This window comes from Tachypleus tridentatus, chromosome 9 (assembly GCF_004210375.1).
Source record: "Tachypleus tridentatus isolate NWPU-2018 chromosome 9, ASM421037v1, whole genome shotgun sequence".
Lineage (NCBI taxonomy): Eukaryota > Metazoa > Arthropoda > Merostomata > Xiphosura > Limulidae > Tachypleus > Tachypleus tridentatus.
Window position 1 is genome coordinate 28124255 of NC_134833.1, and position 22096 is coordinate 28146350.

Sequence of the window (22096 nt, forward strand, 5' to 3'; positions counted from 1 at the left end):
TTGTGCTCCGCTCACCGAGGAATCAAAACCTGAATTTTAACGTTATAAACCATTAGACCTGTCTTTGAGTTACCGGAGATAACATGAAGATAGCATTATCGGTGTCAGCAGAAAATATTCCGTGAAGGGCAAAGTTTTCCGAAGGTATGAAATTGTGAATTGAATACAAAGTCCGTATACCTCTTCTGAATGAATAAAGAAATAATTGTTTTTATTTTTCACGGAGTGGGCAAATGCCCCCTCTTGCCTCACTCACCCCCTGCGGACTCTCATGAATAACGATATTGTTTATGAGATATTCTAGCTTACCTTATAATCATTAGGCAGTAGAAAATCGTGGCTTTTAGTTCTAATTGTGTACACTATAAACATAAGTTTTAAGAACGTAATAATACTGAATCTAGCCTATTGTTTTAGTTTTTTAATTGGTTCATGTTTTCCAGTGATGTCGAGAAAACCCACTTGTAGAGAAATATATATGCAAAAACGGCTCGTTTGGGTTGAGAAAATATTTTACATAGAAGAGCGAAAAACGTTTCGACCTTCTTCGGTCATCGTCAGGTTCACAAAGTTAATTTTTGTGATAAGTGAAAATAACGAATAAAGCTTTATTTTTACATAATTGAGATTTGTTGAGGTTTTATCATGTACATAAAGTATAATAACTTGAAATGCACATGCGCGCGTACAACTGGAATAATATTCATACTACTAACGAACCCGTGGTTCCCATTTACAAGGCTGCTATAATACAAATGTACTTTTAATAAGAAAGTTCTAAAGACAAAGCTAAGCCTTTTTTTAAGAGTTTGGCTTCTCGAGGTGTACATCAGCATTTAATATTTGTGTCGTACCACCTACTGGTTTATTTTTAATAGTTAAAAGAGGCACGTGTACCAGAGCATTGTATTGATGTAATCTAGAGACATTTCACCCTTCTGAAAAGGTTCTTGTTCCGTAAGTTATTCAATATCCACTATTTTATTATTCTTTCTATAGTCAATGAAGTAATGGATTAATGATAAGGTATCAGTTAGATCGGATTTTATTAGTTTTGAATCTCTTTCATTCCATGTTCATCTTTCATCAGTATGGAACTTAATGACTTTTTACAAAGGTTACGTATTGCTATATTAAGTCACATTTAATAAATGCAGCCGCCAGCCGCCATTTACTTGCAAGTTTATATAGACCTTTATTATGTTTCAAACATTGACTACTAGATGACGCGACATGTATTAAGTACTGGCATAACGCAGATAGCCCTCGCCGTTCCTATTTTAGCGGTGTAAGTCTAGAGGGAAGGCAGCTTGTCATCACCACCCACCGCCAACTCTTGTGTTACTCTTTCACCAACGAATAGTGGGATTGACTGTAACATTATAATTCCCCCACGGCTGAAAGGGCAAGCATGTTTGGTGCAACGGGGATTCAAACCCGCGACTCTCAGATTAGGAGTCGAACGCCTTAACCCACCTGATCATGCCGGGCCCAATAGTTAGAGACTTAGGCTTTTTCATTTCTTGCTCATGTGTTTAAAAATAATTTCACTTTAAGAATATTCATTTTAGGCAAGGAATATTAATGTGTAGTAATCCGTAATAATATTTATGCTCATTTAATATTCATTAGCTCACAAAGTTTTTAACAAAAACACGTGGAATGTTTGTTACACTTAGGTTCCTGACCCACACAGAAGATGATGAAAGAAAAAAAATTGAGGGTGTCCTGAGAGAGCCCTAACAGTGAAAGATAAAAAGGTTCTAAAGGTTCTTATGTTCTACTGACTCAGTTTGTTAAATATTGGTATTAACATGCAAAAATGCAGCTCTAAACAATAATCAGGCAGATATTAACCCCTGACTTTTAACGTTATTAGCTTCAAGCTACCAGCTGATTCATCAGAATTCAATGGCAGCATTATAGGTTATATTATAAGATATTTTAATTAATAGGACCTGACAATAACTTTTGAATTAAATTATTACTTTTTTTATTTTCACATAGGAATATCTGAGAGTATATAAAACGACTCTGTGATTATAGGCCAGTTTCTTTGTATTTTGACTATAAATTTGCAACTATATTTAAACATTTTTGTTTATCGCCAGAGGAACTATAGCCTCGTACCCACTGAGCATTTGAACTTGGAGAAATTCCAGATATGATAAATTTTACTAATGGTATTATTTCTTCACACAGGAAGGGCCTATAGTTACTGAAAAACACTGAGTTATCAGTTGGGTATCGTCTTTATTATTTATCATTAGTTTTTAAAATATTTTGGCAGTTATAAGGTAGCCATTGTGATCATGATTCATTGTTACCGTAAACAGATTAGTCACTTTCGCTAAACCTAGTTTCTTAAAACTAAAAACAATAATAATATGTTGTTGCATTTCCTCGATCCCAGGTTCTTCCTTATCCGATTACTATCATTTTGAGAAATTTTTCTATGGGGTTGAAGAAAATTTATTTAGTACCCGGATTTAGAACAATGTTCATAGCTGAGCGGGTTTCATTTAATTCTTGGGTTTAGGATTAAGATAATACCCATAATGAGCGGGTTTAATTTATTACTGGGATTTCAAAAAAATAAGCATAGCTAAGAGGGTTTCATTTAGTACCCGAATTTAGAGGGGAGAACCTAACCCAGCGAGTTTCATTGTATTTAGGACAACATCCATAACTTATCGGATTTCCTTAAGTACTTGAATTTCAAACAACATCCAAAGCTGAGCAAGTTCCATATAGGACAATACCGATAGCTGAGCGAAATTTATTTATCACTAGAATTTCAAACAATACCCATAATTGAACGAATTTCAAACAACACGTGTAGTCGAGCGAATTTCATTTAGTACTCATATTTCAAACAATACAGGTAATTGAGCGAATCTCATTTGATGCTTGGATTTAGAACACTAACAGTGAGTACACGAGTTTTATTTGATGCTTGGATTTAGAACACTAACAGTGAATACACTAGTTTTATTTGATGCTTGGATTTAGACACTAACAGTGAGTACACGAGTTTTATTTGATGCTTGGATTTAGAACACTAACAGTGAGTATACGAGTTTTATTTGGTGCTTGGATTTAGAACACTAACAGTGAATACACTAGTTTTATTTGATGCTTGGATTTAGAACACTAACAGTGAATACACTAGTTTTATTTGATGCTTGGATTTGGAACACTAACAGTGAGTACACGAGTTTTATTTGATGCTTGGATTTAGAACACTAACAGTGAGTATACGAGTTTTATTTGGTGCTTGGATTTAGAACACTAACAGTGAGTACACGCGTTTTATTTGATGCTTGGATTTAGAACACTAACAGTGAGAACACGAGTTTTGTCTTGGTGCTTGGATTTAGAACACTAACAGTGAGTACACTAGTTTTATTTGGTGCTTTGATTTAGAACAATAACAGTGAGTACACGAGTTTTATTTGATGCTTGGATTTAGAACACTAGCAGTGAGTACACGAGTTTTATTTGATGCTTGGATTTAGAACACTAACAGTGAGTACACGAGTTTTATTTGATGCTTGGATTTATAACACTAACAGTGAGTAAAAGAGTTTTATTTGATGCTTGGATTTAGAACACTAACAGTGAATACACTAGTTTTATTTGGTGCTTGGATTTAGAACACTAACAGTGAGTACACGAGTTTTATTTGATGCTTGGATTTAGAACACTAACAGTGAATACACTAGTTTTATTTGGTGCTTGGATTTAGAACATTAACAGTGAGTACACGAGTTTTATTTGATGCTTGGATTTAGAACACTAACAGTGAGTATACGAGTTTTATTTGATGCTTGGATTTAGAACACTAACAGTGAGTATACGAGTTTTATTTGGTGCTTGGATTTAGAACACTAACAGTGAGTACACGAGTTTTATTTGATGCTTGGATTTAGAACACTAACAGTGAATACACTAGTTTTATTTGATGCTTGGATTTAGAACACTAACAGTGAGTACACGAGAACACTAACAGTGAGTAAACGAGTTTTATTTGATGCTTGGATTTAGAACACTAACAGTGAGTACACGAGTTTTATTTGATGCTTGGATTTAGAACACTAACAGTGAGTACACGAGTTTTGCCTTGGTGCTTGGATTTAGAACACTAACAGTGAGTACACTAGTTTTATTTGGTGCTTGGATTTAGAACACTAACAGTGAGTACACGAGTTTTATTTGATGCTTGGATTTAGAACACTAACAGTGAGTACACGAGTTTTATTTGATGCTTGGATTTATAACACTAACAGTGAGTAAAAGAGTTTTATTTGATGCTTGGATTTAGAACACTAACAGTGAGTACACGAGTTTTATTTGATGCTTGGATTTAGAACACTAACAGTGAGTACACGAGTTTTATTTGATGCTTGGATTTAGAACACTAACAGTGAGTACACGAGTTTTGCCTTGGTGCTTGGATTTAGAACACTAACAGTGAGTACACTAGTTTTATTTGGTGCTTGGATTTAGAACACTAACAGTGAGTACACGAGTTTTATTTGATGCTTGGATTTAGAACACTAGCAGTGAGTACACGAGTTTTGTCTTGGTGCTTGGATTTAGAACACTAACAGTGAGTACACTAGTTTTATTTGGTGCTTGGATTTAGAACACTAACAGTGAGTACACGAGTTTTATTTGATGCTTGGATTTAGAACACTAACAGTGAGTACACGCGTTTTATTTGATGCTTGGATTTAGAACACTAACAGTGAGTACACGAGTTTTGTCTTGGTGCTTGGATTTAGAACACTAACAGTGAGTACACTAGTTTTATTTGGTGCTTGGATTTAGAGCACTAACAGTGAGTACACGAGTTTTATTTGATGCTTGGATTTAGAACACTAGGAGTGAGTACACGAGTTTTATTTGATGCTTGGATTTAGAACACTAACAGTGAGTACACGAGTTTTATTTGATGCTTGGATTTAGAACACTAACAGTGAGTACACGAGTTTTATTTGATGCTTGGATTTAGAACACTAACAGTGAATACACTAGTTTTATTTGGTGCTTGGATTTAGAACACTAACAGTGAGTACACTAGTTTTATTTGGTGCTTGGATTTAGAACACTAGCAGTGAGTACACGAGTTTTATTTGATGCTTGGATTTAGAACACTAACAGTGAGTACACTAGTTTTATTTGGTGCTTGGATTTAGAACACTAACAGTCAGTACACTAGTTTTATTTGGTGCTTGTATTTAGAACACCAACAGTGAGTACACGAGTTTTATTCGGTGCTTGGATTTAAAATTCTCCTATATACTAAGTGAGATTTTTGCACTAAGTTTAAATAACTTCAAGCTGATCGAGGGAGTTGTGTTTTTTATGTTTTTAGATAACTTACCACAAACTCGTCAAACCAGTGTTTTTCTCGAATATAAAACAAACTTTCTTATGAAATCCAGGCGATCAGTATTTTTAGATCTTACCTGAATATTTCGTCTCTCAGACAGTTAAATTTTACATTGCAGACAACACGGAAAGAAAAAAATATGGTTTCGAAAATCGCAAGAGTAATGGAGTAAAAACAAGAAACAAAATTAATTTTATAGTTTTGTGTGAATATCTAAAGTTAATGATAACAACACATTCTTTCAATAATTCTCTTCGGTATCGATAAAAACAAAGCATTTCCCAAAAGGCAGAATGTTCTTTATTGTCCTTTCATACTCAGCTGTCTGACCAACGAAATGAGTCAGAAGTAAAACTTTCATTAATACAACATAGAGTTTTGTTTACATAACTAGTTATGAGGTAGTTGAAATAGTTACTTTTCTATTACAGCATTCTGATTGAACAGCGGTAAGCCTACGGAATTATAACGCAGAAATCCAGGGTTGGATTCCTCCCGGAGGACAGAGTGAGTAGCCCAATGTGAATTTGCTCCGAAAATCAAACCAAGACCGGCATGGCTAAGTGGTTAAGGCGCTCGACTCGTAATCCGAGAGGCGCGGGTTCGAATTCCCGTCGCACCAAACATGCTCACCCTTTCAGCTGTGGGGGCGTTATACGTAACGATCAATCTCACTATTCTTTATAAAAGAGTAGTCCAAGAGTTGGCGGTGGGTGTTGATAACTAGCTGCCTTCCTTCTAGTTTTACACTGCTAAATTAGGGACGGCTAGCGCAGATAGCCCTCGAGTAGCTTTGCGCGAAATTCAAAACAAACAAACAAACTGAAGTCATTTTTCAAAGTTACGCGTGTTACACAACCCCGACTTGTAAACATTTAGCACATAATACTTACATAAGCAGTTACATTTAAAGAATTTCGAAAGAAACTGTTGTTAAATGTTATTGTTTGTTTTGTTTTTGGAATTTCGCTCAAAGCTACTCGAGGGCTATCTGTGTTAGTTGTCCCTAATTTAGCAGTGTAAGACTAGAGGGAAGGCAGCTAGTCATCACCACCCACCGCCAACTCTTGCGCTACTCTTTTACCAACGAATAGTGGGATTGACCGTCACATTATAACGCCCCCACGGCTGGGAGGGCGAGCATGTTTAACGCGACCGGGATGCGAACCCGCGACCCTCAGATTACGAGTTGCACACCTTAACACGCTTGGCCATGCCGGGCCTAGTTAAATGTTAATTTGCGATCAAAAAATCAAATAAATACTTGGGTTAAATTAAGTCAGGGCTTAGAAGAAGGTATATAAATATAACTAAATAAATTAGTGTTTGTTTTGCTTATAGCAAAGCCATATCAGGTTACGTGCCTAGTCCATCGAGGGAAATCTAATCCACGATTTTAGCGTTGTAAATCCACAGACATACCGCTGTACCAGTGGGGAACTAAATAAATGGACTAAAACATAAGATATTTTACTTATTGCCAGATGCTGTTTGTAGTTACGCACAAAGCTACACTATTGGCTCTCTATGCTCTGCCCATAAAGGATATTGAAACCCTGTTTTTAGCGTTGTAAATCCACAGCCATAAAGCTGTATTACTGAAGGTTCCAGACGTTGCGACAATAAAAATATATATAAAGCATCTATATTAAACAGATCTAAAATATTACAAAACAAAAATAAGCATCACTTTTTATAACTCCATCGGATTCCAACATAAATTGTTTGTGTGAAAATAAGAAAAAAATGACAAAACAAACAAGCTTTCAAATCAGATATTATAAACTACAGAAAAGAAGATTTTTGTAGATCGGAAGTTTCTTACATAAAACGTTGGGAGATTGTTTGTTTTTGAATTTCGCACAAAGCTACTCAAGGGCTATCTGTGCTAGCGTCCCTAATTTAGCAGTGTAAGACTAGATGGAAGGCAGCTAGTCATCACCACCCACCGCCAACTCTTGGGCTACTCTTTTACCAACGAATAGTGGGATTGACCGTCACATTATAACGCACCCACGGCTGAAAGGGCGAGCATGTTTGGCGCGACTGGGATGCGAACACGCGACCCTCAGATTACGAGACGCACGCCTTAACACGCTTGGCCATGCCAGGCCAAAAATGATGCTCATAAACCTCCTTAATCATTCCTGCCTGGGGATCGAAGCCGCGACGTTTGGATTAGAAGTCCAACGCGCTATCCACTGCGCTACAGGGACACGCATTTGGAACTCAAATTAATGTTGTTCCATGTTAAATGTACACTCGCCAGTTTGTTATTTGTGCTGTACGTACTTCCCTGCTTATGATACTAAACTTTAATTATTCCTGTCGTCAAATAACCCAGTTCCTTTATCGTTCAGTGCTCACAACTAAACTGTACAAACGTTAAGTAATATTTGACCTTTTTGTGTTAAACAAACATATAATAACAATATAGTTATTGTTAATTAATCTAATTTGCTTCTGCAGTGTTATGGGTGATTTACCACAGTCTAAATGAGACCTAAAACGTGTATTGACGTAGATTTCACTACTGGTGGAACCTCCCAGAATGAAACTACAAAAAACAAAAAGATTCAACTATCGGGATTTGTTTTTACATGGAAGTTTTTGGGCTATCTTGTAGTAGCCCATCCAGTTGCACAACGGAAAGTCTGTCAACCTGAGGCATTAAAAACTGAGTTTTAACATCTGTAATGAGCATAGCACAGATAGCTCACTTTTTAGGTTTGTGCTTAATTGCAAACAACCAACCAACTTTTTTTTTCTATGTTAAAGAATAGGAACAGTGCTTGTAACACCACTGTCAGTTTCTTGTGGTGTTTTATGATATTTATGGTAATCAAAGCTATACATTAACGAATGACGTTCGTAAGATTTCCAATATCCAACTACATGGCTCATTAGAGTTTTGAACAGTTGCGTTGTATTATTGTTTCTATTTTACTTAACGCTACAAGCTTAGAAAGGACTACATAGTTTACACGTCACTAGAACAATAAAACTACTGTCTGTATTACAAAACAATAACTAAAAAAATATACAAAACAAAAAATATCTTAGACAGTTATATACATTAAGTGTACTGTTTTTTACAGTGCAACTTCAATTGTTATTACAGTTAGTAAACGTGTCTTTATTTGTAAGAGTTTTTCGATGCCAAACGTACATAACCAGACAAGAGACAGTTAACAAAATTATAGAGACAGCTGACACACCCAAAATGCTTTGGATAATATAGTTCTTCTGATGGCAAAGAGATGGCGCTTCATCTAACGGATTTCCGTAGAAATTTGTTTCGGGACAATTTATCACACCATTACATAACAATGACTTAGAGATGCAGCTGATGTTGTCTGGACACAGATGGTCACAGTGGTGTTCCGGATCTTCATGGTGCCAGAGTTCTGTCCAGAGAAGCTGGAACTGGACATATTTAAAACTAGATACAAGCTCAAGAATAACAACATTTTCGTTTCTCCCAGTAATTTTCTTTTTTTGCCACGTGGGTGGGAAAAGCTCGATATTTGTATGATTTCCACAAAATTCATGAAGTAGGCTTAAATCAACTGCTGTGAACATCTTCAAGCTGGTAAGACTACAGTTACTTGACAAAGCCACATGTGGAAGTTTTATCATAACGGAACTTCCTGGAGAAGTTTCAATTTTCCATCGACAGTGGAAATCTTTTTGGGTTTTGCTGAATTCTAAAGGAAAGTTTAATTCTCCCTGAATTCCTTTATGAGAGAACTCGCCGCATCCAACTTGCAAGAACTGGTAATGGCCTGTAAAGACAAAAGACTTATCCATCCTATGTGCCAGATAATGTAACTGATATAACTTGAGCTCCACAGAGAGTTTAGAACCTGAAGAGACCATCTGATAATCACGAGACAAATCGGCACAGAAACATCCAAGGTGAGATCCATCAGAGTCAATTACTGACAAATGGTCTGTGAGTTCGAAATCGCTCTTGGTGCATATAGGCTCTCTTATTCCAACACACTGCCTCAGTGGATTGAACTTTACTTCTTGCAAAGTCAGCCTTACCCTCTCAGAAGGTTTTCCCATGAACTGGACTTTACACTGGACTTCGGAGTTCCGTAAGACAAGCCGGTTTGGTAACACGTGGAAGTATCCAGAAGAAGCTTGTTCACTCATAAACAGCTGATCACATAAGGTGTTCGGAACACGTGAGTCTGGAGATGTTGTATTCAGGAACATAAAATACACAGAATATTCAAACTGTGATCCATCAAATGACCCTTCCATGCTTTCATATTCAATGAATAGTTTTTCAGACAAGGACAATAGGGTTTCGTTTGGTCGATTTTTACCGCAATATTCCCCTACTAGAGCTGACCGATTTTGCCACGAGGAGTTAAAGATTCGTAAGACATTCCGACATTGACTTCCTCGTAGGACGTTGAAACTAATGAAATGAACCCAGAGCTTTTCTCCAGGACGGCCGATGAGTCTATACGTGCAGCGAGTTCGAGGAGGATACCAATGACGTAAGCTGTATAGGTAACCTTGGGAAACCTGGGTGCTGATAAATTTCCATTGGCAGGATGGATTCATGATCTCTTGCCCCGGTCTTCCTGGTAGGCGGCGCTCCTTCCCTACTGATAGATAAAACCCATCACTTATCATGCTTCCTGCAGGTGAGGATACAAACTCCATGACGATTTTTGGATTGCGAGATACAATCCGGGGCAGGATGCCCCTCCCACAGAAAGTACCAATCATAGGACTATCCTGCTCTTCTCCGTCATAGATTCGGAGGAAGTCATACGGACAATAGTTAAGTATACGGTTTCCACGGAAACCCTTGGTTCCCCAAACATCAAACTTATCATAATAATGACCCCCTATTGTCACTCTTGTGTCAGTCGTGTTGAAAACAATTTCATATCGACAAGTAACATTTCGTGGATAAAAACCAGGGTATCCAGGACTCGTGACGTCACAGAGTCCGTCACAATTTAAAAATAACCTATCGCAATATGTACCATGTATCTGTTTACCGGGGCTTTAACTGCCAATTCTTTATGTCTTTCTTTAGCGAACTGGGCTGGCAACATAGAACTGTGAGCCTTAAAAAAAGTGTGGTGGGTAAAACGCTCCGCGTAAAACATCAGTGTCACCACCTCCGAATGAGCCAAGTAAATTCGGCTCTTTCGAATACGTCCGCAGATGTAGCCAGCATGCCCTTCTCGGAGGCGGTCATCTTCAATCCGTAGGTAGCCTTTCCTGCATAAAGAATTGTTCACCTGGCGGCCAATGTGGAGTGACCGGAACGTGATCTCAAATACTCCTGGATTATTCGGATCAGCATAGCTTACAAACTTGTAGAAGCATGTCATTGGCTGGTTTCTGTTCAGTCGGGTCAATCGGGGACTTTGGATCGCTCGAGTCGTTCTGATTGTCTTGTTACACCCTTAACCAATAAAAAAAAATTACTACATAAGAATTTCATTCCAATGAGAATTTGTTTTATTATGGAAAAGTGACTTTTTAAAATTTAGCAAAATAAATAAACATGCCACTGTAACATAAGTGTAGTTGGTAGTAAACCTAGTTTTAAACAATTAACATAAAAATTGAACATTGTGAGAAAAAAATAGTTGAGATAATTTAATTAAATAAACAAAATATATTTTCGTGCTGCCCCGGTTTTAACAACTCACACCAGATGTAATCCATTCACGATTAAGTTTTTCCAAACCGGAAGAATAATGATCACTTTCCTTTTATGGGATGCCTTCCGGTGACATAGCCGTATATCTGGCGACTTGCCCTGCTAGAAACTGGTGGTGGGCAGAACACAGATAGCCAGTTGTGTAGCTTTGTGCTTAATAACAAACAACAACTATTTTTTCGGGGAAATCCTTGAATGTGTTAACCTAAATACCCGTATTTGTATTTATGGCAAAGTTATTAAGGCTATTTGTCACCGTTCTTACTATTAAGTTACGATGGCCACACTTGATGTGGCCAGTCAGTAGGACCTCATTGTTCACATCCACACTAAGAGACTGTCATTATTATTCACATTCGCGGCTAAAAGAGCTGGGGGATGGTATATCTTGTGGTATGGGATTGATTCGAACTTAGGGCTGAGAAGTTTTTTTATTTTTATTTTCCCTCTTCTTATTGTCATCTTTCGAAGCTCTACTCAAATATGTGGTTGAGTCTAACAACGCAAAATGCATATTTTTTCTTTATATTCATTGGCCTTAAGATTTTGGCCAGCAGTTTATATATATACGTTTGACTTGTTTTAATAAATCATTTTGAAATAAGCGGACTATTTGCTATTTATTTATTGTTGAAATTTATCACCAACGAGTCACAGGCACCTGATGTAAATTTTCCGGCTTGTTCATAAATCCTGAAATGTTGACACAACCATAGTATCTACCATATACTACACATGTTGATATTAAATAATACATCTACTTTCAATAGTGTTGACACACCCATAAAAGTTAGTGTATATCGCAAGTGTTGAAATTAACAAGTATCTATTGATATAAACTCGTTTGTTAACCTACCAAATATTATATTTTTGCCTTGATTAATTATTTATTCTATACCACTTTCACATAACATGAACATGTTTTGTTTGTTTATTTTCGTTATAAAGTGATAGTTCTTTTATATTAAAGTTTCGTAATGAAATTTATTTTAATACCGAGTATTCTTCACTCGAGAATAAGTTTGCACAACCCAACATTCACCCCGTTATTGATAACTTTACATTAATTAAGTGATATAATTGTCTCGTACCTAATTAATGTGCAACTGCTTACTGCGTGTCACTTTCACAGTACCATGAAACAAACGACCTTTCGAAAACTCTTTTGAATCTCGCAAGGTCGATTTGTAAAAGGGGATGGGGTAGCGAGCCCTGTGTCAAATGCCATTCAACAACTTGGCTTCCTCCCATCAAGCTCTCCTTTTCCTCTTGAGAAAGCTTATTGTAAAGATCTAACAAAACTTTTGACAGCAGCTAGCCCTACTTAGTAGAAAGCGTAAGGAGACGTTACAGTAGAATTCTTTTCCACTTCATTTGCCAACAGTTGGGTGGGGGAGAATAAAGCTTGGTGAAGAGCCACCTGTATGAGAGAAGCAGTCGGTAAGAGACTCTGTTAATGATTGCTAGAAACCTCTCTCGGTCATAGAGCATCCTTTTCACCGAGAGCAGAGGTAAACTGTGGGAGAAAAGCAGTTGTGACGAAATATTCAGGAATTATGAATAATATCCAGCTGAGGGAAAATATTTTGGTTTGGCTACTAAGTTATACTCTATGAAAGCCCGCGGTGGGTGTGCCTAACTAGACTTCTAGCCTGGTAGGGGTTCAAACCTCTAGGATGGACTTCAGTGAATAGAAATGTCAGAAACGTGTGGCTGTGGAGATACATGCGGGGCTTTCTTGAGAAATCCACAGACATTGTAGCCACACAAGAATATACTCCAGTGTACGATCCTTTTTACAAACGTAGCAGCGAGAAATCAATATAACACTGTACTAAAGAATTTTCTAAAATTCTGAAAGAGCTCTGAATACGTACAGCATGCTGATGACACATAATGTGTTGCAAGGAAATATATTTTAGGACACCGAACCGAACTTGAATGTTTAAAAAGTACCGCATTTCATTTGGTTTTCTAAAATATGAAAAGTAACTGTTGTTTATCAGTAAGGTTTATAATGATGACACAGCAGTTACTTTTGGAAATAAAACGTACGCATAAGAGTCAGCCTTTACCTGAAAAGCTAACACACCAACATAAAATAAGAAAAGTTAGATAAACGTATGAAAATAACGTACTTACAGAAATAAAACCAAAGGTATGAATGGATTAACTGTGCGGTTTGTTTCTTTATTTTTGAATTTCGCGCAAAGTTACTTAAGGGCTATCTGCGCTCGCCGCCCCTAATTTAGCAGTGCAAGACTAGAGGGAAGGCAGCTAGTCATCACCACCTACCGCCAACACTTGGTCTACTCTTTTACTTTTTGACCGTGACACTATAACGCCCCTACGGCTGAAAGGGCAAGCATGTTTGGTGTGACGGAGATTCGAACGTGCATTTTATAGACAGAATAATAATAAAGATTTTTTTTTACTAAGTTATGGATTTATGGTTTCATATCATACAAAATATAATGGTTCTTGTATTAAGTTTTAGAATATAAAAGGTTTTATTTTACAGAATATATCAAATTAATGTACAGTCTTAGGTCGTTATAGTAGGACATCAATAAAATCAGACGTTTGTGAATTTTCGTTGACTTTTGTTGAGTAATGTGAATTGAAATTATCAAGCCACTTTACGTAAGATTAGTTTCATGAATGTACTAACAGGTGGTAATATAAGAAAATTTTAAATAATTAAAGTATTATATATTAGTAATAATCTCCATTCAACTAATTAATCAGGTTTTTTATTTTTAAGAATTAGAGTTTGTGATTTATCCATTCAGCTGTCTGTTTCATCGAAACATTTGTTTAACTTGCACAGAAACATACGTAAAAAATTTAATTTAATTAAAATTATTAATCGCCTAAAACAAAACTGATAATAATGAGTGTTTGCGATAGAAACTTTAGTTGCTATCAAGTCAATGTTGCTTATTTCTATGCAGGTTTTACTTTTAAACTTTCAGAGTATTTTACACGTATAAAATATTTCGTGAGAACAAAATATTTCGTGAGAACAAAATTCCAAATAACTTTGCCTTAAAGGAAACACAGACAAATAAGTTTCAGAATAGGGGGTATCTTAGGTGCTTATTTTGAATCACCACAAACTTTTTTTTAACTTTTTTGGTGATACAACATAAAGCTATAATATCACACAGTTTTTATTTGTTTGTTCGTTTCTTATTAAGAAGAAATCTACACGATGGGTCATTCAGTCTTAACGCTAAGCCACAAGGTAAAGTTTGTTTAGAATTAACCACAAAGCTACACAATGGACTACCTGAGCTTTACCCATCACGGATATCGAAACCCGGCTTATAGCAGTGCGAGTCCACAGACATACCACTGTGTCACTGGGGTGGAGGTATTATGGTTGGAGAGAGCCGATATTACATAAAATAATATTTTAATATTATTTCTTTATATAAGATGCACAACATCTTCATGTTACACAACTCAAGCAGCTAGAATTAGCTTTAAGAAAATGTCTCATCCCATGTGAGAACCTTTCGCAATAAGACTTTGATTAAGAACATATTGGTATGATTCCCAACATAATTATGTTTTCACAAGATATTAAATAGATCAAAATTAAGTTTGTCACCTTAAACTATAGCGTCAAGATTCAAAACCAGCCATGATTTGAGATCTGACAACTCTCGTTAATACGTAAATAAAATGAATTCATTATATATTCCAAATTGGACCAAATTAAATGTTTATCTAAAACTTGACTATTGTAATCTGTCAAAATTTACACACACCAACTTGTTACACATGATTATTTCAAGCTGTTAAACTACCCGTTCCATATAGTATCATAGCTGAATATTGTACTCTGTTAAAATACACAAACCAACTTATTAAACGAGACTATTTCAAGCTGTTAAACTACCCGTCCAACATAGAATCCCACCTGACTATTGTAAACTGTTAAAATACACATACTAACTTGTTAAACGTGACTTAAACTTCGTGGCCCCAGTTTACCAAACTTGTCTACAGTAAATTTTTGAACTCCTAGTTCCAACTTACCAACCTTTACTACTTTTAAGTACTTGCCCTAGTTTAACAGTTTAAAACAATCGAATTTCGTAAATTTGACTATTGTAACTTTTTCTGTTACAACTAATCAGACTTTATTATATTAAACAGTTAACTACACGCCTTAACCTGCGAAATTTCGTTATTGTAAAATATTGTATACATCCGAAACTTACCAAATTTGTATAAAGTATTAAGTACATTCATAACATACAGAACTTGCAAATACTAAACTGTTAACTACATCATCATCTCACCAAACCTGAGTAATGTAAACTGTTAACTAAACCCCATCTCACAGAAACTTGAGTGACGTAAACTATTAACTACACTCTTCAACTGAGATAAAGTTAGTCAATATTTTGTTTGTTAGGTTGGGAAATCAAGTTAGTTTCTAAAAAAAATTGTTAAGCAGGTAACACTAAATCATTTCCTGTTAACTAAACAATAAAGTTAAACAGGTAACACTAGATCATTTCCTGTTAACTAAACAATAAAGTTAAACAGGTAACACTAAGTCACATGCTAATAACGAAACGATAAATTTAAGCGGCTAAAACTAAATCATGTTCTGTTAGCTAACCAATAAAGTTAAATACGTCACATTAAATCATATCCTGTTAACTGAAGAATAAATTTGAACAGGTAACACCAGAACATGTCCTATTAACTAAAGAGTAAAGTTAAGCAGATAACATTAAATGATATTCTGTTAACTAAACAATAAACTTATGATGTAATTTTCTGCCTAGATCTCCGTAGTGAGATCATATAATATTTGCTATGATCCAAGATATAACCTGGAACTATCTAGTTAGGGATAGAACTAATAAATAAGGTTCTCTACCACACATGTTTTAAATATAATTTTATTTCTTTGTTTCAGGCTGTACATTTCTTTTTCTCTTCACTACCACATTCAACCATTGGTATTATACGTTTCTTCTCTTAGCTCTACACATTAAGGCCCGTTATGACCAGGTGGGTTAAGGCGTCCGACTGGTAATCTGAAGGTCGCGGGTTCGAATCCCCGTCACACCAAACATGCTTTCCCTTTCAGCCGTGGCGGTGTTATAATGTTACGGTCAATCCCACTATTCATTGGTAAAAGAGTTGCCCAAGAGTTGGCGGTGGGTGGTGATGACTAGCTGCCTTCCCTCTAGTCTTACACTACTAAATTAGGGGCGGATAGCGCAGATAGCCCTCGTGTAGCTTTGCACGAAATTCAAAATACAAACAAACAAACAAACATTCGAAACAATACGTTTCTGTTTTAGCTCTACAGATTTAGAAATCACGTGATTTGTGGTCTGGCAGTTATCAGTTCTGTAGAGTTCAACAAATTCGGTATCGCATTATTAACAGAAACGTGAATTCATTGTCGCTAGACAAGTCACTTGTATCGAATTTTTTAATATCTTTTCCACTTAGCATAAATAATGCTCACTAAGACGTGACTCTGAATGAAAATGTCACAACTATAAATTGTTCTTCTTTTGCTCACCTGTTATTTCAAGTGAAATTTCAAGATAAATTTACTGAATTGCTGTCATCAGTCAATTAGCAGAGAAAGGAATGACGTATGGCTTAATTTGTCAATAAGCATTGGTAAAACGTGCTTTCTAACACACTCTACTGGGTAAATTAGAGTTGTTACTAAATGTTCCTGTTTATCTTTTATTAATTCTAAAAACGTATATTTCTTTTGTTGGCAGAGAAGAATAAGGTAAGTTTTTTTTTTCACTTTCATTTGATATTTGTCCCCCAGCGAACCAGTTGTAAGTTCACAGATTTACAATACTAAAAAAAAATTCGGGTTGCGGTTCCCCGTGGTAGACAGGGCGTATCTTTGCATTAAAAACAACATACATATTATTTAACAACATAAGGCATGTGCTTTTGTTTGTTATCATGATTGTGTTTCTACATGCAGTGGCTCAGAAATCGGTGTCGTTGTAGTTTAACACTATACTGAAACAAAGCGTTAATCGGTAAACACGTAACGAAATTTAGTCATTTGTGTTCAAGCTTTAGCGTTGTCAACATTTCCCACTGACATATCCTGTGTTACATTGGGTCAGAACATGGCGAAGGCTAAAAAGTTGACAGAATTTGAACGTGGCAGAATTGTCGAGCTGCAGAAGCAAGGTCTCTCTCAACGTGTTATCGCTGGTGATATTGGGCGTAGTAAAACTGGTGTTGGAAATTTCTTAAAAGGCCCTGAGAGATACGGAAAGAGAATTTCAAATGGTGGGCCAAAGAAAATTTCACCAGCATTGAACAGGAGGATTCGACGGGTTGTCTGACAAGACACCAGCCGATCGTCGAACCAAATTAAGGCCCTTACGGACGCAGAATGCAGTTCATGAACAATAAGACGGCATCTACGAGAGAAAGGCTTTAAAAACCGTAAACGTCTTCAAAGGCCACGACTCCTTCCACACCACGAAACAGCTCGGTTAAACTTTGCTGAGAAGCACTAAACATGGGACGAAGAAAAGTGGAAGAAGGTTTTGTTCTCTGATGAGAAAAAATGTAACCTGGATGGTCCAAATGGCTTTCAACGTTACTGGCACGATAAGGATATCCCACCGGAGACATTTTCTAGACGACACAGTGGAGGAGGTTCCATCATGATCTGGGGTGATTTTTCCTTCCATAGAACAATGGAGCTTTAGGTTATACAGGGGCTTCAAACAGCAGCTGGCTACATTGACATGTTGGAGAAAGCATCCATATTCACTAAAAGCCCTCGCTTATGTGGAAATGACTGGATCTTTCAGCAGGACAACGCTGCAATCCACAATGCCCGCAGGACAAAGGGCTTTTTCACGGCGAATAACGTGATTCTTTTGGACCATCCAGCGTGTTCGCCCGAACTGAACCCCATCGAAAATGTTTGGGGGTGGACGGTAAGGGAAGTCTGTAGAAATGGATGTCAATTCCAAACAGTGCATGATCTTCGTGAAGCCATCTTCATCACACCACTTGGAATAGCATTCCAGTCAGCCTTCTGCAAACTCTTACATTGACCATGCCAAAGCGAATGTTTGCAGTTATCCGCAATGACAATGACGGTCGTGTAACTCACTACTGAGATCTCTTGTTGAGTATTTCCTACCCTATTTATGACTTCTTCTTGGTATGGTCTTAAACTTTTGACCAGCAAGTGTTTAGGCTAATTTCATAGTGTTCATATTTTCCCTATTAAATGCTAAAAAGTTTTTTATTTTACCTTTTCTTATTGTCATCTTTCGAAGCTCTACTCAAATAAGTGGTTAAGTCTAACAACGCAAAATGCAGATTCTTTCTTTATGTTCATTGGCCTTAAGACTTTGGCCAGCAGTGTATATAGTCTCGGTTTGGTTTATTTTGAATTTCGTGCAAAGCTAGCTTTATTGAATTCAGAGTTCAATAGCGTTGTTTGAGAGAGCGAAGCAAATGTTTTATTTGTTTGTTTCAAGTTTGCTTGTTTTTGAATTTCGCGCAAAGCAACACAAGAGCTATCTGCTCTAGCTGTCCCTGATTCAGCAGTGTTAAAACCAGAGGGAAGGCATCACCACCCACCGCCAACTCTTGGGCTACTCTTTTACCAACGAATAGTGGGATTGACCGTTACATTATAATGCCCTCACAGTTGAAAGTACGAGCATGTTTGGTGTGACGGAGATTCGAACCCGCGACCCTCGGATTATGAGTCGAGTGCCTTAACCACCTGGCCTTGCCGAGCCCTATATAGTCTTAACGGTGCTCTTTACTAAAACATTTCCCATGTTACTCCAGTCTTGGAGACAAAGTTTTTGAGTTAATATTTTGTCGAAACACAACAGGAAGAGTTTTTGAAGAACATTTTATAAATCAGTTTGTCATATTTTGCGCAAAGCTGCACGAGGGCTATTTGCTCTAACGGTTCCCGATTCGTCAATGAAAGACCAGAGGGAAAGCAGGTATTCATCACCACCCACCGTCAATTCTTGGACTGTTCTTTTATCAACGGATAGTGGGGTTGATAGTCACATTATAACGTCCCCACAGAAAAAGGTCGAGCATGTTCGGTGATAGGATTTCAATCCACAACTCATAAACTACGAGCCGAGCGCTGTCTGAGTATCAAACCATTCTATAAGTAATTGTTATATTTCGAAATAATTTATTTCCTAACATCACTCTGAACCTCATTCTGTACTTTAGTCTTCTTGAGTTGTAGGCGTGATAAAAACAAACAAAACACACACTGTAGATAAAATATTATCTTATTTTCAGCTATTTGAATCAGTATCATGACCACAGCCAATATGCTATCGATGTTCAACTTAGGATTCGAGCTATAATTTCCAATTACGTGTAAGTGTATGGAAGAAGCCAAACAGAAACAAAAAACAACCGAGTGCACGACCTCGATGTCCTCACAACTAGGTACTATCGTGATATTAATGACAAAATAACAAACTGTTGTTTTTATTTACTATGTAGGTGAAAGAGATAAAGAGACAGCATATGTAATCAGTAATAGAATTTCAGGGCTTATCCAGCTCGTGCGGATGTGTCCTGTGACGTTTATTTTCTCTTTACTTCTCGTACTCGTGTAGTTTTCACGTGAAGTAGCGATAGGTGGTTGCACAAATACACTATGAAATAAAAAACACCTTTTGAGCCTATTATCCAGCTAATGTCACTGTATTTTTTTTTCACAACTGGCCCTAACAGCTGCATGTCATTTTTAACACGACAAAAGAATTAAATAGTTTTGTGTTTAAAAGTCAATACCATAACCGTTAAAAATAATAAAAGCCACAAAAACTGACGTTTTGGACAAAGTAAAAGGTAAAATATTCATTTTATCAAAAAACGTCGGTTTATGCTGTTTTTTACGCTTTTTGTAGTAGTACAGTGTGTCTGAAAAACAATTACCATAACTATTATTCGGCCCGAATCGAGGTTCGAATCCCCGTCACACCAAACATGCACGCTCTTTCAGCCGTGGGGGCGTTATAAAGTGACGGTCAATCCCACTCTTCGTTGGTAAAAGAGTAGCCCAAGAGTTAGCGGTGGGTGGTGATGACTAGCTGTCTTCCCTCTAGTCTTATACTGATAAATTATGGACGGATAGCGCAGGTAGCCCTCGTGTAGCTTTGCGCGAAATTCAAAACCAACAAACAAACTATTATTCCAGATATTTGAGTAATGTAAAACGCCACCTAGTATACTGCGAGTTTTAACTTTAAAACAAAACGAAAAAAAAAGAAAAAAATGAAAAATCGACTTCGAGTGCAAAAACTTACTGTGAAAAATATGTATTGTTTCAAATCCAAAAATATCATATCTATAATTTATTATTTAAAGATATTAAACAAGAATGGAAATAATTCTTCATGTACATAATAATAAATAGTAAGTTTCATAAACAACTTGGATCCTATTTGTTCATTATCTGCAATACAATAAAGTATCTTAAAACTATTCTCTGAATCGAAATCAGTATCTGAAAACTGTAGCTGATCGTTTATTTCTGAAAAACGTTCCTAATAATAATATATATATGAAAAAAACAATAACACTTTAACCCATGCCGGAGTTGAAGCAGTCTCCAGATAGTTTCAGAAATCTAACACAAACTCTATACACAGCCTTAATGAACAGGTTTTTTTTTTTTTTACCTTTTCCAGAAGCCAACTCAGACGCTCCTAACAAGAGAAGAAGAGATAAAACGTAGCGGTATAGAGACATTTTTAGCAGATAGCACGAGCTGTCGAGGACACAGTTCAGGAGTCAAGACTTGAGTGGCCACGCCAGCGTGTCTCGTCTCAGTCCACCACTCTAAGTTGCATTTATATCAGTCACGAGGAGTTAGAACGTGCTACTTTGGGGCCATCGATTCTCTTCGATCTTAGGGAAAAATAATACTTTCAGAACAGAACTGACTGCCGGCCGATCTACAGCGGGACGGGAAGTTTTAGGTGCGGCAAAGAACGAGTGAAGAGAGGGTGAGCGTGTAAACAAACTGTACAATATACAAACACGCATGTGGAAGGGTTCACACAGCTAGTACTTTGAAGTATAGGAAATTTCCTCAATCGGTATCGTCATGTTTTCCCGTTCAACACTACAAAAAATTTCAGCCTGTTATTTTTCGATAACCTAGAATTGCTGTTAGCTACAGGTGGCTTTTCATGGCTTTCTCATACCTCTGCTTTATGTAAACATGCCACCAAAGACGCCGAGAAAACATTTAGAAATGACACGTGGTTGTGAGGTTAGGAGAAAGTATAATACACAGCAACAAGTTTGTACATCCGCCACGACTATTTAAAAAACAAAAACACGTTGTATTTGTTAACCTTTTTTTTTTCTTTAAGCAGCGGCAAAGTGGCTCATAGACCGGCTCTGAGTTTTTATAAGTACAAACCTTTAGCTTGGGCCCGGCATGGCCAAGCACGTTAAGGCGTGTTCTCGTAATCCGAGGGTCGTGGATTCGCATCCCGTACGCGCCAAACATGCTCGCCCTTTCAGCCGTGGGGGCGTTATAATGTGACGGTCAATCCCACCATTCATTGGTAAAAGAGTAGCCCAAGAGTTGGCGGTGGGTAGTGATGACTAGCTGCCTTCCCTCTAGTCTTACACTGCTAAATTAGGGACGGCTAGCACAGATAGCCCTCAAGTAGCTTTGTGCGAAATTCAAAAACAAACAAACAAACCTTTAGCTTGTGGATCCGTCATCTTCCGACCGACTTGAGATCTAATTACATTTTTTATTTTTGGACTCAGGTGGTCAAACCATTTCATTGGTGTATTTGATCACGCCAAAAATTTCGTAGATTAATTTACTCTAATTTATCCTAAAATAATTTTAGTTTAAGGGTAGGCTAGTAGAGATCCTGATGGGTAATAAAATCGAAATAGGTAAATGCGCGTCCCACATTGCTGGCGCTCATAAATATAGC

General features: G+C 36.9%; 2 protein-coding genes across 2 annotated transcripts; both read right to left on the reverse strand.

Moving 5' to 3' along the window:
• Positions 1-5656: 5656 nt before the first annotated feature.
• LOC143224929 (dorsal-ventral patterning protein tolloid-like) lies at positions 5657-10289 on the reverse strand. The gene has a single exon (XM_076453423.1). It carries the CDS (start codon positions 10145-10147, stop codon positions 8504-8506), a length of 1644 nt encoding a protein of 547 aa, XP_076309538.1. The 5' UTR covers positions 10148-10289; the 3' UTR covers positions 5657-8503.
• Positions 10290-10383: 94 nt separating this feature from the next.
• On the reverse strand, positions 10384-21335 carry LOC143227328 (uncharacterized). The gene is made up of 2 exons (XM_076458783.1): positions 20813-21335; positions 10384-10838 (listed from the first exon to the last, which is right to left on the reverse strand). The coding sequence occupies exons 1-2, from the start codon at positions 20880-20882 to the stop codon at positions 10384-10386; spliced, it is 525 nt and encodes a 174-aa protein (XP_076314898.1). The 5' UTR covers positions 20883-21335.
• Between the last annotated feature and the right edge of the window lie 761 nt (positions 21336-22096).